The 19477-nt window shown below is 49.4% G+C and overlaps 1 protein-coding gene and 1 long non-coding RNA gene across 4 annotated transcripts in view; one reads left to right on the top strand and one right to left on the bottom strand.

The window, feature by feature from the left end:
• Positions 1 to 19477, top strand: part of LOC144098358 (uncharacterized) — a 115504-nt gene that overhangs the window by 28902 nt on the left and 67125 nt on the right. The window lies entirely within an intron of this gene.
• LOC144098349 (cell adhesion molecule Dscam1-like) overlaps positions 1 to 19477 on the bottom strand; it is a 39803-nt gene that overhangs the window by 11227 nt on the left and 9099 nt on the right. For all 3 annotated transcript variants that reach the window (XM_077630921.1, XM_077630920.1, XM_077630919.1), the window contains exons 5-10: positions 18664 to 18811; positions 3503 to 3651; positions 2666 to 2797; positions 1491 to 1655; positions 968 to 1038; positions 502 to 739 (exon numbers count right to left, since the gene is read on the bottom strand). In XM_077630921.1, the coding sequence (XP_077487047.1) occupies positions 502 to 739; positions 968 to 1038; positions 1491 to 1655; positions 2666 to 2797; positions 3503 to 3651; positions 18664 to 18811 (903 nt within the window). The remainder of the gene's footprint in view (positions 1 to 501; positions 740 to 967; positions 1039 to 1490; positions 1656 to 2665; positions 2798 to 3502; positions 3652 to 18663; positions 18812 to 19477) is intronic.

Genomic DNA, 19477 nt, shown 5'->3' with positions numbered 1-19477 from the left:
ATCCGAGCAACTTTGCACGCTCGATGTCGCGGTCTGATCGAATCAAAAGGGCGATGTCCTACCGCAAATGATTAATATGTGAATTAAGTCTGTTTATTCAACCATCCTAAATGTACACAGAACGGTAGTTGCGACTATATTGGTAATGTTAACGTGTAATTCAATCTTTTAGTAAGTACCGACATAACAATGATTAGCGCTGAAGTTTTACTGCTGCCAACAAATGGCTATGTTTTATAGCTGACATTTCAGTGGTAACAGAGATTTTAGTGGTGAGAGACAAGTTGAGTGTAGAACTGTAAAGACGTGCGTCATAAAGCCACACTAATTTTTGAGTGCAGCATCGAAGACTTCAGTGATACGACCCCCTTTACTGCTGCGCCGCGCATTTTGGTCGCGAACGTATAGTCGAAGGACGAGCTGCTTAGGTGCTCGAATAGGTCACGCGATGCATCCGCGGTGGTTCATTTTACGGCACTGCTAAGGGGTGGTCGTGCTCACCCCCGTCGAGCGTCTTGACGTGCAGCTCGTGCGAGGGGACCCCCGAGCCAGCGGCGTTGTAGGCCTTGGCGATGACAGCGTACTCGGTTCCTCGCTGCAGGCCCGTCAGGAAGAACTCGTGGCTGGCGTTGGGCCGAAACTCGCTGGTGCGGTACGAGTAGGGCTGGCCCGACGACGTCGGCTTGTAGCCGATGTAGTAGCCCAGCAGGTCGCCGTTCCACTCGTCGGGCGGCGGAGGCTGCGCGCAAAATTGGTCGGTTGGAGGACCTTCTCATCACCGGCGTCGTTCTGCTTCGTGACCAGTTAATTGGTTTCATTTACATTTGCTAGGCCTTCTCCCAAAGCTGGAGCCTTTCGAAGCAGGAAAAATTCGCGTGACAATGTTCGGACTAAGAGCCGAAGTGACACCGTCACATATATATATATTTTTTAACAAGGCAGTAAAAACCCAATGCGGGCTCATTACCTTCCACGACACACGAACGGTGCTCGGTCCTCTTGCCTCAACATGGAAGTCGGTCGGCGGTGCGCTTGGTTCTGCGATGGGCGGAGAAAAGAAATGCGAGGAGGTGCGGAGAGAGAGAGGGAGGGAGGTAGCTGGAGAAGTTATTAACTATGCGCGCTACTAATAATGCTACGTGATGCGCAGCAGACAGCATTTCCCATTATCATTTTTTTCTTTAACCTTGTAATGTGTTTTTAGTAGCGTCTCTTTGACCAATCAGGAGCATTTTTAAAGGTATTTCTTCGCATATGACATGCTGCAAATTAGCGCTTCCTGCCCCTTGAACGAAGCTTGATACCCCGGCTTTGTTCCTTTGAGAATGTTTAACAGAGTGTTAGATATTGACGAAAGCTCCCTGTGAACAAAGTAAAGAACAAGAAGGTACTTTTAAATGTTGTAGGCAGCAGCATTAGTATGGAAAGAAGAGCGATTCCACGTGCCCCGGGCGCATTCCGATAACAGCATTCGCAGCTGCGTGCGTTACCTTCCTCGCCCGTGTGCAGCTTGACGGGCGTGGAGGCGAGTCCGACGCCGACCGAGTTCTCTGCGAGGATGCTGAGGTGGTAGGTGGAGCCCGGGTGCAGGTCGCCCACCAGGGCCGACGTCTGGGATCCGGGCACCGCCATCTCCTGGAGCCTGTGCGCTGTGCCTGCATGCGCGTGTGACGTCGACGGCATGTCTTCGGGAGAGAAACTTCGCCATGCCCTGTAATCTCTGTAATTATGACCCGCTTAATTCGAACTTCCTGCTAGTACAAAGTGCCATCACGTTTCGGACTCCGCGTAATTCGAAAAAATCTTAGGATCTCTAGGAGTTTGGTTTATAGAGTTTTAGCCGTGTGGAACAGGTGCTAACAATGATGAATACGCACTAGGTCACAGTGGCCTCGCACCCAAAAACCACCCAGAATCATAGCACCCACAATTCCGCTGTTATGTGGCTGATATACTGGCTTAATTCTTGGTCTTAGCGGCTGCTTCTAGATGAGGCTGAAATGCAAAAACCCGCGTGTGCCGTGTGTTCCCCTGTCAAATATTTCAGGTGGTTGGAAGGAATCGCAAACCCTCCACTACGGCGCCACTCACAGCCTAAGCGTAGCTTTGTCGGATTAAATCTCGCACCCAACACTGCGCTCCAAGCGTTGTTCTTTAATTTTTTAGTGTTCTTGAAGGCAGTGAAGTATTGATTGATTGGTTGATTATTTAAAACATCAACTGGCTGCCTTGGTCTTCCATCTTAATTGACAAGGCAGTATCGGGTGACAGTGATCCATCACGTTGCCATCATAGCCATAACAGCGACCGTTCAATGGGAAGGTATGCCTAGTATAAATATACTGATGCAATAAATAATTTTGTCGCTCCTTTTATGTAGTGTCCGGTTCTAGAGAGGTATAGGCATACGCGACGGAATCGCACCTGAGTCCGGTTTTTCAGGTGTGCTTAGAAAACCATATAATAATAAGAAGGAAGAAACGCGTAACGATGAAAATTCAAAGTGCGATACTGCGCTATTGTTGAGCAGTTTCTCCAAAGGGAGACGAAACAAGTAGGGAAAACACCTTGTTCACCATGCAAGTTTCTCAGCCATGCAATTAGTGTTGGCTCTGACGCTTCAGAACAAACGAGCTAAGGTGACGGAACTCATCTCGGAGCTCACCGGAGTCCTTCCAGTACTGTATGACGTATTTGGAGACTGGGCTGTTGCCGCTGTACGGCGGAGACCAGCTGACGCTCGCGGAGCGGCTCCACGTTTCGGAGACCTTGACGTCTTGGGGCTGGCCGGGAACCTCTGTTCAAGGGACGGAAAATACCTCCTCAGACACTGCCTCTTTGTTCCTAATCCTAACATTGATGCACTTACAAGTCTGCATAATTTCTTAACATCGTGTTTATTAAGCTTGTTCTCTGCACAGCACTGCTACCAGGAACTGTGCCGAGCGCCACGTGGTGACATAAGGGCACCAGCACACTGGGTGCGAGTGGGCGAAAGTTGCACCTTAAGTTTGTCTGCGGCAATTCGTGCAGAAAGCGCAAGTTCGTATCACATTTTAAAAGGCCGTGATTGCGAATGTTAATGACTTGTGATCCTCATTTATTTGCATCCCCACCCTTTACGTTACATTCGCAAAAACGAAACAGGCGTTAGAGTTTCGCTGGTGGCTGCCAGTGGCATTCATATATTTGGTTGCAAAAGAATTCGGAGCACACTGAGCAGCCTTGCTAGCCGGTGTGCAGCCTTTGTCAAACGTTTAGAGCCCAGGGGGTTTGCTTCTAAATCCGAAGAGTAGAGATCTTATAGGACGCGTAGAAGACCTAACCCTCGAAAGGGGGAGGGCCAGAGTTCCTGTTACCTTCAAAAGATTTGGAACTGTGGGGTGCAAGCAGTCACACGGCGGGGCCCAGAAGCAACGCCCCTCTAGGCTGTAAACTTTTGCCATAAGGTGTACGTCCGCTGGTGGAAGCTGCATGCATTGCGGAGCGGAGCGAGGCTCACCGACGACCAGGAGCTTGCTAGTGCGCTCGTCGCGGCCGAACTCGTTCTCGGCGCGGCAGGTGTAGACCGCGCCGTCACTGCGCTCCGTGCTCGAGATGAACAGCTCCGAGCGCAGGCCGCTTTCGGTCATGGTCTCGAAGATCTCCAGCCTGTGAAGTCGACGGGAAACGCGAGCTTTACCCTGTGCGCAGGTTATCCTTCGACCGTTGCAGTTTCAGTGTTAGTGAATCAGGGTGCCTCTAGCGACGTGGAAAACCTGGAATTGTCAGGAAAATTTTGTGCACATGGAGAAATCAGGGAATCAACAAGGATCTGCCCCGCATTGGGGGATTCCCCTAAACTTATTTACTCCATCTTGGGGGATTCCCCTAAAAATCTGACCAACGCTGTTCCCACTTCGAGTTATTGATCAATTCGCCCTCGCCCTGCCATACGCTTGCCATCCCGGTTAGCGCAGTTGGTAGAGCGACTGCTCCGCTGAAGCGGTGGTCCCGGGTTCGAACCCCGGACCAGGACGAATTTTTCTTTAACTGCAAAGTTTCTGAGAAAGCTGCATAGCTTTTCTTTGTAGCCGTGTGGCTGCTCTTGGGTGGATGCCATTGAGTAATTACTCCCTTATTACAAATGTGCTCCAACTTGGGGGATACCCCTAAACATTTGACGAGCAGGGATACCGTAAAAAAGTTTGCAAAATCAGAGAAATTAACTGGCTGAAATTAACACGACGATATGCCGCGGATTACGGTACACCGAGTGCCCAGTATGTTATCCACGCACATTGCCGTGCCGTATTTCTATTTCGCATGCATGAAAATCGTTAGCACCAAAATCTAAGCGATTAACTTTGCCGTTCCGTAAACTTGGCTCTGTGGGCTCCGCCGAACTCGAAGGCCATGCAGAAACTGAAACAAGCTCTGCACTTAGAGCTGTGATTACGATATCATCAAAAGCTTCTTTTTGTGAACTTCACCTTGTGCTTGTCACACAGCAATGCTGCTGTGGGAGTCTAAGTGTACGTGGGGTGTCTTGTTTAGCCGGAAATAATTTCTGGGCAATCAACCTTTTTCTTTAATTGCTGTATTTAGTGGAAACACTTATCTTTTTGTTTAAACGTTTAAACTTTTTTGTTTTGATTTCTGAACTGCTTTAGATTACTCCATAATTTTTATTACTCTTATCCGCTTCAAAACCAAGAATTTAATATTTGCGCACACTTACTGTAAACATCGGATGCTGAGAACAAAAGTAAGAGGGCAGCCAGCCTTATGAAAGAGCTGGAAGCGCATAAGCAACAGCTGCTTCATAACTCAGATTTACTAAGTAATACCTTCAGAAAAAAAAACAGCTCTCTTAAACAGCAACAACAGATGCGTTTTTATTGTGGCATCTGCAGCTTCCGTGCATAGTTTTTTGTTGTTGTTGTGAATGGGCCATGTATACTGTCCATTGTCATGGCCATTCCGTTTTTCAGCCTGTGCATTGATCATAGAATTGTGACTGAAATGTTCGGGGAATTCGTGGAAACATCAGGGAACTTGAAGAAAATAGCTTGCTAGACACCCTGTCTATGGTGAGGAGTGGGCCGACGAGGAAGAATAACCGAAGAAACACGCAGAAGGCCTGCGACATTAGCACTACGTTCGACAAATTCGCTTTCTTTGACTCGAACAACACTGCGCTGTGATTGCCAGCCAGGCGGAAAATGCATCGTTAAAGCTGCAGTAACAGCACAGTGCTCTTAAATTCGTTAAAAAAAAAATACTCTCAGGCTAAAGTGAACCTAAGTGTAGTAAAGAATATGGACGGGAATCTTTGAGTTTTTGAGCGTGTGCCAGACTATTTTTCTGCGTAGTTTTTGCCTACTTTGAGGAGCAAAAACGCGTTTTGGATGTAGGCTTGTGAGCTGTCGAGCAATTATATGTTTACTTACACCGAACTGGAGGATGACATGGTTGTGGAACAAATAGCACCTAACAATATTTTTGTAGCAAAAGGGAAATGAACATTCGCCAAGGGAAACATTATATGTTGCAGTGCGCTGGTTTATAGTTTGCGAGCAGTATGTTGTGTCTCATGAGTAGCCACAAAAATGGTAATAAAACCCACAGCACCTTTGTCAGCAGTCTGTGTTGTCATCGCCTTAATCTTGCGAGTTCGAGGGGTACGCGTCAGCTACGGGAATAATCAGCTTTGAGAACTTCTATAAGTGTTAAAATCTATGATCCCTGAAATAATTAGCGACAGACTTATTCTACAATGCCAATCCATTAAGATGGGAACAATGAAAACCCTAAGGCCCCGTTGTTCTTCTGCCTCGTTGACAGCTCGTTGATAAAATTGAGCGCTAGTTTCGGTCAAGTTAGAGCCTCTAAAGCTTTCAAAGCCATTTCCTCGAGCAGTTTGGGGAACATGTGTACTTCTTACGCTTATCAGTGCATCAGAGTTCAGACTGCTGTACGGCTGTGTATCGCACATTTTGTGCACTGTGCGTTACGCATTCACATAACAGCATCGCGCATTTTGTAGGAACACTTTTTGTCGATAGTCGAGTATGGCAGTTGCAATTGCTGAACTGGAATTAGAGGCCTGTGTGAGTCAACAAACTTTAATCAGGAAGCGTCAAAGCGCTTAAGAGCGTACGTTGTTGGGCTAGTCGGTCAATCATGGCAAATACAAGGGGGGGGGGGGGGGGGTCAAGTAGTCCAGGATCCGACCGGCCTCGAATTACGGTGAAAAAGAGTAGAGCGACCACACCGGAGACGTGCTAGCCGTCAAGAGAGATTTACTTGGATGCACCCGCCTTGTTTGCGCTTGCCAGTGCAGCGCGCTTAACCCTTCTTCGCGCCAGATTGGTTTTCAGCTTCACTTGGAAATAAAAGATTAGAAGAGGACAGGAGCAGCTTATAGAGGAATCACGAGACGCCCTCTCGCTGCCGGGACATTCACCCCTCTCGGCCCGGGCGTCTGAAGCTCCCGCCGGCTGCGCTAGCTAGCGCGTTTTGACGTCGTCTCTCCCACCGGTGGCACTCCGAAGCTCGTGGCCCGGAGCGCCAAAGGCGAGCACTCGGGTTGACGGTGCGCGAACACCGACCAGGCTGAGCGCCGGTTCTGATGGCTGCGTTGCGGTAGAAGCCTTTTTTTTTCTTTTTTTTTCCCGGTGCGTTGCGTCTCTCGAATTGGTTCGTCCTCCGGCTCACTTGACGCTGTCTGGGCGCGCCCTTCGCCTTGTGTCATCGTCCCTGGCGGCGGGCCAACGCCACGACCAAGGCGATGGGAGCATGTGGTGGCCGTGCGCGGCGATGGTTCCAGATGCGGAGGGATGCTGTTTTCTCCCCATTTGTTTTTGTTTTCTTTTGGACTCCGCGCGGGAAGGACGCAAAGTGTTCGCTGCATCACAGCCGCTCTATTCCGCCGTGGCTGCATAACACATGGCGGTGTTGTCAGGCATCAAGCCTGGAGGCGCAGGTAGTATAGGCCGGAGTGCTCGAGGGCATCGTCCGTCTGAAGAGGAGTAAGTTCTTGTTTGGGCGGCGGTGTCGTACTACGCTGGCGCTGAGCTGCGGTGGTTTGAGGTTACTCAGTTCCCTTCTCCGCTTGCATGGCTGCCAAATGTAATAGTGCGAGCATCCAGCAGTATTTCTAGTAGCGCCAAGAGCGAATTTCGCTTTGTGCTTCTGCTTCCTGAGTAGGAAACGCCAGGTTCCTTTTAGCCTACCAGTGTTTTATTTTGCTGTTTCTGGCTTTTAGTGCTTTATTTTTGTCAATTATATATATATATATATATATATATATATATATATATATATATATATATATATATATATATATATATATATATATATATATATTGCCACAATGTTAGCCATTTTAAAACAGCAGCGCGCACTTTGAGAGGAACTACGAGGAAGACACGACACAGACGTGCTATGTATTACCCATTTGTTGGCTACCACCGGCAGCATGGCTGTTTTTGCTGCTCCTTTATAAGTAATTTTCTTTAAGCGATAGATTAATCTAAGTATTATTATCCCACTGATAAGCACAACACACATAAAAAAATTAAACATTCACCTATGCACCTTGCTTTTGGTGACTGTTCGCTCCCTTCATATATATATATATATATATATATATATATATATATATATATATATATATATATATATATATATATATATATATATATATATATATATATATATATATATATATATATATATATTGCCACAATGTTAGCCATTTTAAAACAGCAGCGCGCACTTTGAGAGGAACTACGAGGAAGACACGACACAGACGTGCTATGTATTACCCATTTGTTGGCTACCACCGGCAGCATGGCTGTTTTTGCTGCTCCTTTATAAGTAATTTTCTTTAAGCGATAGATTAATCTAAGTATTATTATCCCACTGATAAGCACAACACACATAAAAAAATTAAACATTCACCTATGCACCTTGCTTTTGGTGACTGTTCGCTCCCTTCATATATATATATATATATATATATATATAAATTGAAGTTACATTATGTCTTTGAAAGAGCGAAGCGACCGCCTTGCTCGGAGTTCCGTGCTATGTTCTAGTGCCTCAAGAAAACTGTTGTTATTTTTGTTTTTGATGTTTCTGTTGTCATTGGCGTCTAAGGCGGCAGAAAACGAAGCACGCAGGAATTACATTGGACCACTTGCGGCACAAAGGGTGGAGCAGAACGGCTCTCGCTGCCGAAAAAGACTGAAAACGTGCAGAAGCGTAAAAGCTTTAGTTAATGAGCATGGTCGTTGCAGAGGAATCAGGGACCCTGCCAGTGCATTAGGAAAGCCGGTGTCTCCGTGTGCTGTTCTCTATAATATATAACGCAATATAACACTACTCGCGTCCAACGACCAGAAGGCTGCTTTAAATAAATAAACAAAATGCTGCGGCTGTCGTGTGTATTGGCGTAGGCTTATTATCGCACGGACGACTCAGAGAGAGCTGCCCTAGTTGTTCGTGACTACCGCCGCAGAGTAGTAGTAGTGAGTGGTTTATTAAAATTATAATAAAAAGGAAGGGAAAGATTTTTGCTAGCCCCGGCATCTGCCATCGATACTGATCAAGCAGCTGGGCTGGGGCAGCGGAAATATGTACAAACTATTTGCACAATAACAAATGTGTCCAGGTTGCGCGCGTGATTAGTTCATGATGGACCGCCGCACAGCGTGGCGTACAATGTGTGTTCCGAGCCTTGAGGCCGGCATACGGCGGAAATTTTGTCGTACACATGCTGAAGTAAGCGGAACCTTTCCTCGCTTGAGGAGCATTACAGGCAAGAAATGTGGTGTTGCCTCTCTACGAGCATGTACATCTCCTGTTTGTATTCTTCAGCCCCACCCTCCTAATAAAAAGAAAGTAATGCAACTTAGCGTTAATATGGACGCCCGTCATTCTCGAGAAGGGCCGCGTGGTTCGTTGGGCCGGATAATTCTTACGCGATGATTCAGCTCGCGTGCGCGCGCGCTCGTGCATTCGGGCTCTAAGCGCGAATAGCGCTCACACCCAGCCGCAGGAGAGCGTCACCTGGTATAGTTGTTGACGCGTTGTCGCCATTAGCATTCCAAGCGTCTTCGTAGGGCGTTGAACGGGAGACACGTTTCGCGGAGTCCCTCTTCGTGAATGCAGCGCTGCCTATTCTGTGTCTCGTTAAAACCGTGCATCGCCGTCAAGGCTGGACCTGGCGTGAGCTCTTCAGACGTGACTACGCAGAGCTGTTCTTACGCAGGGGACGTTGTGGGATTTGAACGGCGCTTTGGCCACGTATCGTAGGCTGTCGTGACAGTCGACGCATTGGCGATGACCAGTCCAGAACCGCTGTTTGCTGCCTTTTGAAAGCTTTGCGGCTTAGACCCCGGTTTAATAAATAAAGGCAGCCGTAACATTTACGCCGCTGCACAGTACTGGCGTAAACAACAAGGGAAGGCGCCTGCGCATCAACATCCGCCCTAATGAATGCCTGAAGGCGACCTTCAGCCCAGCGCAACGTCTCGCCGCGGCGAAACATCATCTCGGCGCACCCGGGGCCTCTGCGTTTGTTGTCGAGGGGGCCTCTGCTATCTTGGGCGGGAAGAGAATGGTCGTAACAGGTCATAGGTCGTCGCGACGCTCGTTCTTCTCTGCTCATTCTCTCTTCTTTGGTCGCTGCGTTACCGCTGCCCGTTATGTTGTTCCTTTGCGAGTGGCAGCTGAGTGGGGTTGCGAACGAAAACACTGCATGCAGTCCTCATCGTCGGAAGGGTTCATGAACAGTGAGTGGGAAAATATAAAGCGGCCATAATTATTGTGCTGCTCACGAGACAGGTCTCCTACGTCATTATCTATTGCGTGCTACGGCCGGACGCAGTTCGCGCAGCGTTGTATGTTCTGGTTACCGATACCAGCCACTGCGAGGCATTATTAGCAGCTTGCCTTCTCAGTTTGCGGAGCAGCACGAACTAACACAGAATAGACGCACCAATGTGAGTATAACGCGTAGCGTATTGCCGTAACGGGAAATGAAAAAGAGAGATGGAAAACAAGAGCGCGCATGCCGTGTTGGAGACAACATCGCTGAATGGTCTCGGATGCAGTGCGCATTCCTCGGGACTCGTCATAAAAATTATCTGATATCATTACCTGGCCCCGCGTGATGCTTGCCTGGCCCGACCTGGTCGCACCGGAGCCTGAGCATAGGAGCATACCCATATGGCTAAGCTATAGCAGAAGCTGTGTGTCCTATATAGAAACCTGGCCTCTGACCCGTTATTTTCCCTCCGACTTGTCCCCTTCCCTTTTACCCTTCTCCTACACTCTTCTGGCTGGGATCCTAATTACGAGTAACGCACCTAATTCCATAATGAAGACGAATGTGTCTTTTGTGCTCGCACTGTTTGCCAGCGGATGCCCCGCGCAGCGTCACCTTAAAATATCGATTCTGCCGGCGACCTTTTAATTCCGATAGGGTGCGCGCACTGTCAACACTCCTTTTGCTGCCTCGGGCATGCTCGCAGAGCGTGCCGGCGAAAATGGAGGGCCTTGAGGCTCGCTGGGCGAAAGGAGGATGAGAGGCGAAGAAAAAAAAAAGGTTGAATCTCATCGCACGCGGCGAGACTTCTTTCTCTTCACGAATGACCGCTCGGCTGGCTCCCAGAGTGGCCGCGTAATTGCGCGGCCCCGACACGCCTGGCCGCGCATTTTCACGTTTTCACCGGGGCGCAGCGTATAAAGAATGGGCGCAAAATAGAATAAGGCGAGTGGTCTAACTCCAGGTACCTCGGGGTGCATGGACAGAGGGGTGGGGCTCCTAGAAGTTCATAGAAAAAGTACAATAAAAAATGATTAACAAGGGACATAACAAGGGCAAGGATATGCAAGCGAGGCCATGGTGCTTGAGTCAGGCAGGAAATTATATGGCAAGGAGGGAGCGCATGCGGTGTATTTGTCTTGTTAGCCTATGCTGACTGTCAAATGGCTGCGGCTAATGTTTCTGTTATGTCTTGCTCCCCTCCTCTCGTCCCTCTCTCCTCTTTTCTCTCTGTCTCCCTTTTTTGTTTGTTATTTGCGATTATGCAACGACTCGTGGCTCTGAGCGTTCTCTAGCCGAACGCCTGGTGACATGTGGGAACCGCTCGGCGGTGGCGGCGGCTCTGCCCGTGGTTTCGAGTGAGCGACTCTGCTTACAGCGTCGCCTGACGTCGGCGGAGAAGACATTAGTCACGCTGTCGTGGTCCTCCTCGACAGCGTTGAGCTCACAGCTCTCGTCTTGCTTGTTTGTGCGCGCTGTTTCAACTGAGACGCGTTGCGGTGCATTGCGTTGCTTTCATTGATTTTTTTTTTTTTTTGCCGTTGTCCCTGCATCCGACCATTTGCTTTAAGTCTAAACCGGAGCTGAGACACACAGTGAAGAGCGTAAGCGCCTAGTTCTGCCGGAATGATTGTCTGCGTGGCCTTGACGCTCACAAGCTGAGCGCGTGCTGTGCTGGCTGGACCACATCTCTGTATTTCGTGGTAGTAAGGCAGAGCTCTTGTTCCGTTATGAATTGTTATTTGTCTCGATTTCCTGCTGCCTGTAGCGATTCTAACGTGCGCGAAAGCAGAGGCCGCGTCGTGTAACCGATCACCATTTTTCTTATTCAATATTCTGCCTCGTTCTGATTCGTTGGCATTGCAACGATGCGAACGAATAGGGTCATAGTTGACGATAGACAGTGGTCGCGAGTTGTCAGTCCTCACGTCGCAGCCGATCGCGATCAGTGGAATTGGGGTAAAATAAGGAACCGGGAAAATGATGGTCACAGAACACTTCCTTGGTTTACTAGTGCCCGCTTTCGGGTATACTGCATACTTCGCTTCAAGCACCCGAATTTTTGTAATGAGTTAGTTTCATGAGAAAGCAATGCCTAAGCGTGGAGTGCTTCTTAATCGCAAACTTATTGCGCCCGTTTTGTGCTGTCAGGTGTAGATGATCATATTTCCTCCTTTTCTTGCTAATTGTGTTTGATCCGTGGGGCGGGGTCGGCGTTCTACGCGCGTCTTGTCGGAGCCGGGGGCGCTCAACCTTTTCGGCACGAGTTCCCCAGGCTGGGCCTCCGGTTTCGCGGCCCCTAAATAGAGCGGGGCTGGGCACTATATTTGCGCCCTGTCGACGCTATCTGCATTGTTCGCGCCTGGATCGCGCCGTTGGCAACGGGGCGTCCATCTTGTGCGGCAAGGGTGTAAAATTGGCCGCGCATAGCCATGCTCGTACTGTGGTGTGAACATTTTCCTATCATCTGAGACGAGTAGCTGTAACCTGGGCCTCCGAGTCTTGTTTGTCGCTTTAGAATATCGTCCGAGATATCAAGCACGCTTTCCAATAGCAGGCACCTTTTTTTTTCTTTTTTCTAGAGCAGCACGCAACTTCTTCTGTGTTGTAGTCTTTCTTCACTGTACATGCAAACGAAGTTGGCCTAGTTTGTTCAGCGACGTTTTTGAAAGCTGAATAGATTGTAAAGTAGAAATTTTAAATTGCGGAGTTTAATGTCCCGAAGCAACACATGCGCTATGAGGGAAGCGGTAGTGGAGGAATCCGGATTAATTTAGGTGTGTCACCTCCATCGAAACACGGCCGCCGTGGCCAGGATGGAGCCCTATCCATTGTAAAGAATTAAGGGAGCGATTACAAATTACAGGTAACGCCTGTGTGAGCATGGTCAAACAGTAAAGAAAAGGTATACATCCGCTTGAGAACTCCGCATGTGAAGAAAGGGTCATTTTGATGGGACTCCGGTACAGTGTCACCTCTTGTCCGCGGAAGTCGCTTAACCAGCATGACAAATCGATCGGCTAGGAATTGGCAGACAAGAAAATCTCAGGTGGTGCATATTGTATGGATGAGAATAATCACCATTGATTGCACTCTTGGAGAACTTCCCTCAACATATTTGACTAGTTCGATTCCCACGTCGTGTTACTGCTCAATTCGTCATCGCTCTGCTCAGTGCTTGCCATTCTGGTTAGTTGGTAGAGCGACTGGGCGGATGAGGCAGCGGTAGCGGGTTTTGAGCCCCTGACAAGGACGAACTTCTTTCAGCTTCTAAGGGTTGGCGAAACTGAATAGCTTTCCTTTGGACCTGTTTGGCTGCGTCCACATGGACATTCGTGTTAACTGTTCCTATCTTCTGTGCCGCCGTTGTGGCTCAGTGGTTATGGCGCTCGGCTGCTGACCCGGCAGACGGGGGTTCGATCCCGACCGCGGAAGTCGCAATTTGATGGATGCTAAATTCCAGAGGCCCCTGTACTGTGTGATGTCAGTGCTCGTTAAAGAACCCCAGGCGGTTCAAATTATTCGGAGCCCTCCACTACGGCGTCAATCATAGCCTGAGTCGCTTTGGGACGTTATTGGATCGCATAAAAGGCAAACAAAGTATTCCTATCTTATTGGTAGCGAAGTTGTGCGTATTCCCTTAGCTGCGCTCACTGAGGAAAAAAAAATATAAGCAGGCTTACTCCACATAAGCGTTCTGCGGCTATCAATGTCATCGCTACGGCGGCATGAGTTGTACTTGGATCTTTTATCGGCGATATTTAACGCGATTGCATTATAAGTCTCGTGGGACCCAAATGCGGCGCCGGTCACAAAATTCGCTCATTGGCTGAAAGAAAGTGACTTCACCACAGCTGCAATGACGTCAGTTCCGGCAAATGCATCAACAGCTGCTAATGCTAACCATTGCCAGCACATAATGGAGTTAGATGTCCCTGTGAATTCTTTTAAGTATGATCGTCTGTTGTTACGGTGTTAGGTTGCGTAGCGCAGCTTGGCAAATAGGTGCTGGTAAGCCTGCCTTGGCGCGAAGTTGCATGCGCGCCGCGTTAAGTTGTCGACAGGCGAACGGTTGCGTTGGTTTTACTCAGAACTTGAGGGCTGGCGTCTCGACGAGGCAAGGAAGAAGAATAAAAAAACAAATGGAAAAACTGTAGCGCCTGTTGTGTTGTATTTTCTATCGTGTTTTGTTCTTTCGTTCACGCACGTTACGTCTGCGGCATGTCTGCATTGTCTTTCTGAAGCAGTACTTTAACGTTATCCCTGCAGATTTTTCGAATTGGAAAGCCTATGTTTGAAAAATTTCAGTTATTCAAAGATATCGAGAGCAGCTGACCAATTATGACTGAGCTGACTGAGATGAACCACCAAAGTTCAGTTGCACCTGCGAACATGGCCGGCCGCTTTAACTAGAGCTTCGCAACTATAGTGTTTGCTAAATTAGTCTTTTGGAGAGGTTCAAAATGACCACATCATCACATGCATGTTCTCGAGACCTCAACAGCCACAGGTTACCAGAAATTCAGACGCAGTACAAATTTGGAGCCATCTACGGCTCTTAGTAATCTATTAACCTTGGTTGTGTGAAACTTAGTGAAAACCGAAAAAAAAAACACACTTGGTTCAATTTACGTGCTGATTAATCCGAAAGAAACGGCCCGAGTCAAGCCTTCTGGGCCACCCGTTCCGGTTGTCGATCACGAGACGAAAGTAGCCTTATCATCACCACTACCACCAACAGCAGCAGCAACAACAGCAAAAAACACAAGACCACAAGCGCAACAAACGCTTTCCACTCGTTTCAAATACACCCACACCGCGGGTTCAGTTCTGCGAGGGACACCCCCTCTGGCGGGATGCCAGGTTCGTTGCTCCCAAATAGATGACGTCATCTGCTCCCTAGCCGCGCCGTGCCCGCCGGCAGCGCCCTCCCTCCCCCCCAGCCTCTGCTGAGGCACGCTTGGGGAAAGGTTGCGGAAAGGCGGAGCGGGAGGGCGGGACGCGTCGAGGGGAGGGTGTACAGTGCACGGAAGAGCAGATGCGGAAGAGCCGGAGAATGATATTGATCGCCGGCGCGCTCGCCGGCTGTGCGTCGCCTCCCCGCCTGTTTCCTCCCTCGCGGCTTTGCTCCCCTCTTTCGCATCCTTCTTTCCCTTTTACCCTCACTCACCGGCACTGCCACTGGCGGGTCTGGGGCGAGCCGCTGCTCGTTCTGCACCGATCCCATTTCCCAGCCTCCTCGAATTTTTCTCCTATCGGCTCGTTCGCTCCGGTTTCGCCAGACACTGGGCCGTGTGTGCTTCGTTCGCGTTATGTGTGCCTTCTGCTGCGACGCGTGCGCGGTGGGGCAGAGTGGTGTCTCCGGTGCGAGCCGAATATAGGAACACGCGTTAAAGATGTGGTTACACCAAGTGGGGCAAAAAAATAAAGTAGAACGTGAAAGGAAGCAGGAAGAATGAAAGCTTAGCTTTTCAGGTGCTTTCTAAAAAAGCGCGGAGGTTAAAGTGCGTAAAAATTTCAGTATTGGAACGCTGTTGCTGTACACGTCTCTAGTGCCTCAGGTAATGCCGTTTACGTTGGATGGAAGTCTACACATGTTCTTCGAATCGGTGGCATTTAGTCCTCTGTAGTGACTGCTTTTTGGCGATGCAGGTAACGAAATAGACGTGAACAAGCCTTTAATCTCGTTGGTAGAGAGAGGGCAGACCGATAGCTTAACACTCCCTCGTTCACTTTGTGAGCGTTAATCTCATTAAACAGACAGAGAAGAAAAAGCCCGGAGCTTGACCGGGAGAACAAACCGGTCTGCTACCCTGGGCTGGGGGGGGGGGGGGGGGGTGAGAGGGATGAGGGGATATAAACGTCAATGAGATAATTGAGCTAAGATCTGAATGAAGTTGATGAGGAATCAGCTTTCGGCAAAGTTATAGCTCGTCGCATATGACCGACGCTCTCAAGAAACGGAGCAGTGCCTGGCGGGCCTTCAGCGTCGATGATCGCCGCGGCCACTCTCCGACAATATTCATCTCCGTCAGCGGGCGTGGATCGAGACGTTCCAGTGCGCGGCATAGCGATTGTCTTTCGGCACTGTATGCAGGGCATGCACTGAGAATGTGGGCTACCGTCTCTCGGGGCGGACAGCTGTACTGATAGCAAATAAGTATTTGCTCGTGAATGCGACGCCAAGCCGCAGGCGACAAAGAAAAGTCGCTTCACGTCGTGGTTGGCAGGGTGGAAGTCGGAGCTGCAGGTCATTGTGCAGGGAATGCAGACGCGGGCTTGAAAACTGGCTGGAATTTCATGAGGCAAGCGTGATCTCCCTCTCAAGTGTTCGAAGCCTGCCCGCTGCGTCGACTGTAGAAACTGCAGGATTGTAGAAATAAGTATTTGCTCGTGAATGCGACGCCAAGCCGCAGGCGACAAAGAAAAGTCTCTTCACGTCGTGGTTGGCAGGGTGGAAGTCGGAGCTGCAGGTCATTGTGCAGGGAATGCAGACGCGGGCTTGAAAACTGGCTGGAATTCCACGAGGCAAGCGTGATCTCCCTCTCAAGTGTTCGAAGCCTGCCCGCTGCGTCGACTGTAGAAACTGCAGGATTGTAGAAACTGCAGGATCGGCATGTAATCACCGTCGTGGTGGGCAGTCAGCGCAGCGATTTCCTGTACGATGCCCCTGAGTCCTGGATGTCATAGACAGAGCATAGATGAGTGATGGGGCTCTCGGATTTCCGTGAGTAGCTGTTTCTGGGATCCGGTGCGAGGAGCAGTGTGCAACCTCGGAGGGATTCTATTGAGTCAGAGGAAGCAGACCAGTGTTGAGATTAATCTCCTTAGTGGTGGCACGAAGGGCACTAAGTTCTCCGCCCGTAGATGAAGCCTAATGCGGTGTCGTTACGGGTAACGCAGTGGATCCCAAGAGGGGCAGGCGTAGCAGGGGTCGGTACAAAGTCAGGAGGGCGGATGAGATAAGGAAATTCGCGGGGATAAGCTGGCTGCAGCTGGTACAGGGCAGGACTAATTTCAGGGATACAGAGGGGGCCTTTGTCTTGTAGTTGGATGCAGTTATGATGATGACAATTGTAATTCTCATAAACGCGGTATATACAACATGTGGGTAGCAGAGCTTCATTCCATCCTCTTGTGGCACTTTACACGATGCGTAGCAGCCGCGGTGAAGGCACCACTGCATGTGCTGTGGTCAGATCGGGTAGCACCATCCTAACCTTCCAACCAGCCTAACAGCCTTGGTGCGATGTTTTCGCGCTCACTTCGGTTTTTCCAGCCCTATAGCGAGGCCGTTTGGCTCGCAATGCTTAGCGTTTATTTGTTCGGCTCGCTTCTGGGTCACAGCGGCGTTTGTTTGGGAAGGCCGCTGGCACGCGCTTCAATAATGGAACGGGAAGCGCGCACGCGCCCGCCGTCCACAGCCCGCTTATTTTGTAGCGCTGGCCGAGGACTGCTTGCTCCTGTTGCAAGCACTACCGAATGAGGCACCACGGCTTTTTGTTGCGAGCTCTGGCGCCTACCGCGGCTAACTAATCCGCGCATCCGATGAGACCGAAGTGGCGCTTTGGAAGAACCCGAAGCTGTTCCACCGAATCATTCGGCGCGCGGTTTATCGTTTTTGTAGCTGAGCCAAAAAAAAAAAAAATTCAACGCCTGAAAACCCGTTTCGGAAAGGGACGATGTGCGAGACAAGCAGCAGGACGGCTCCCATGAACGAGATAATTTTGTTTATTAATTTTTAGTGCAGTATACGCGCTTTGGACGTGCATATATAGACAGGCGCCTGCAGGGGGCTGTACTGGAGTGTATAAATACATTTTTTTTTCTCGTAGTATCATCACCCATCATCTTTAACGCCGTCTACGCACGAAATGCCGGTGTGCTTGCGCATCGCCCCCATTCTAATGGAATGTGTCCACCGACAGACGGCAAAATAGCGATATTGAAATCGCGGTCGTAGAACATCACCGGCTGCCAGGCGTATGATTTGGATCATTCTGCCGTCCTCGGCTGATGCTGAATGAGCAGGAATTCGCAAACCCACCGCTGCATTTATTAAGTGGCAATAATGAAAAGAGGAGCGAGTGGAAGTGCTCGCGTTTATTAGGTTTTGTTTCTTTCGGCCTTTAGACGACCTGTTCATAGCACGGAGCACTGATTTTCTTTGCAGGTTTCGCACTCTTCTACGTCTCTCGTACGCCGTGCTTACTGTGTCTCTACGGTGCGAATGGCCGTGTGTGCCATTTATTGGAAATCTGTCAGGTCTGCACGAGGACGCACCTAAGGAACGTACTGAGCGGGATCGATCGCGCCGTGCATCATGTACTTTGATTTAATTACGCGATTGCGCTAATTAGATCGTTCCCCTGCGTGACGCCACGCATACAGCCTACGCACCTTAGCGGTGCACGACTGAAACTTCCATCCCCACTTTTTACTTGCTTATCAGATAAGCAAGTGCAGCATGGAGTCCGTACATGCGAAGAAGGGAACGCCTGCACGAATGATTCGTTACTTGACAGACTTAAAGTGCTTTTCTTTTTTGGCAAAATTTCAACCTTTCCGAAGAGCTTCAAGCAGCGTATCGGTCCGCCGCATGAGAAAGGTAGCTGCTATTGAATTGCTGTTTCCACGGCGAAGTTTCCATAAACATATGGATAAAATGTACCCTTGGCGGACGAACAGATGTTGTGGGCTTGGGTGGTGTGGGTTCATTGATTGATTGATTAAATGTTCGACCGATCGGTCATCCGGTTGGTGCGTTAATGTGCCCTCAGTTGCCGGTTAATGTAGTATAGACGACAGCGGAGAGGTGTAGGAAGCGGGCAGCAGCAGCAGCTCACCGCGAGCTCCCTCCACGGTCGATCTTGGTGGCGCCCTTGGACCAGGCGACGGTGAGGGGCTGGTCCCCCTGGGCGTCGCACACCAGCCGCGCGTTCTCCCCGCGCCGGGCGGTCACCACGCTGTGCTTCTCGCTGAACTTGGCCGGCACTGCGCACGCGGGTGGGACGCCGTGAGCGCATGCAAGCATGTGGTGCACACTTTAATAAGGCTGCGTAGTTTCATACCGAACGCGGTTACGTCTCATGTTGCAGAGACACAGAAAGAGAGAGAGAGAGAGTGCAGATGCATATCTTACGTGTCTGCTGCGGCTGAAAAAAGAAAGGGCATTGCAGTTACATCGAAGAACGTGCTTGGTCAGTGGGAGCTCAAAACAAAAGACTGGCTGTACAGCGACGAAGCAGGGTGCAGGTATGACATTGCACAAACCCGCAGTCATAAGTGTATGAAACGTGACTCTTGACAAAAAAAAATAATATATTTGCATCCAGAGCGCATTGTAGCGTGTAATTAGCACACTCAGAAGTAGGCTCCATGCATCTATAGTAGGCTACGTTCAAAAAACGATAAAATTATTATTATTGTTTTGCTAATATTGTGTTCCATAGACTTATGGCTCTGCGGGTGCAGTTCGAGTCACTGGAAAAAGATTTCCACTGGCAAAAGATTTCCAGTGACTACCCACATGTCATGCTTTATAGGTCGTTTAAAGCCGTCGCGGCGGTGGCAAGCGAACGAAATGTTGGAACATTATTTCATTCGTGTGGTGATTTTAACGATGGCAAGCGTTCGACTGCGCAATTTAAATCGTGAAGT

This window comes from Amblyomma americanum, chromosome 7, assembly GCF_052857255.1.
Source record: "Amblyomma americanum isolate KBUSLIRL-KWMA chromosome 7, ASM5285725v1, whole genome shotgun sequence".
Classification (NCBI taxonomy): Eukaryota; Metazoa; Arthropoda; class Arachnida; order Ixodida; family Ixodidae; genus Amblyomma; species Amblyomma americanum.
Note: the sequence above shows the minus strand (reverse complement) of the source record. Positions and strands in the feature narration are given on the sequence as shown.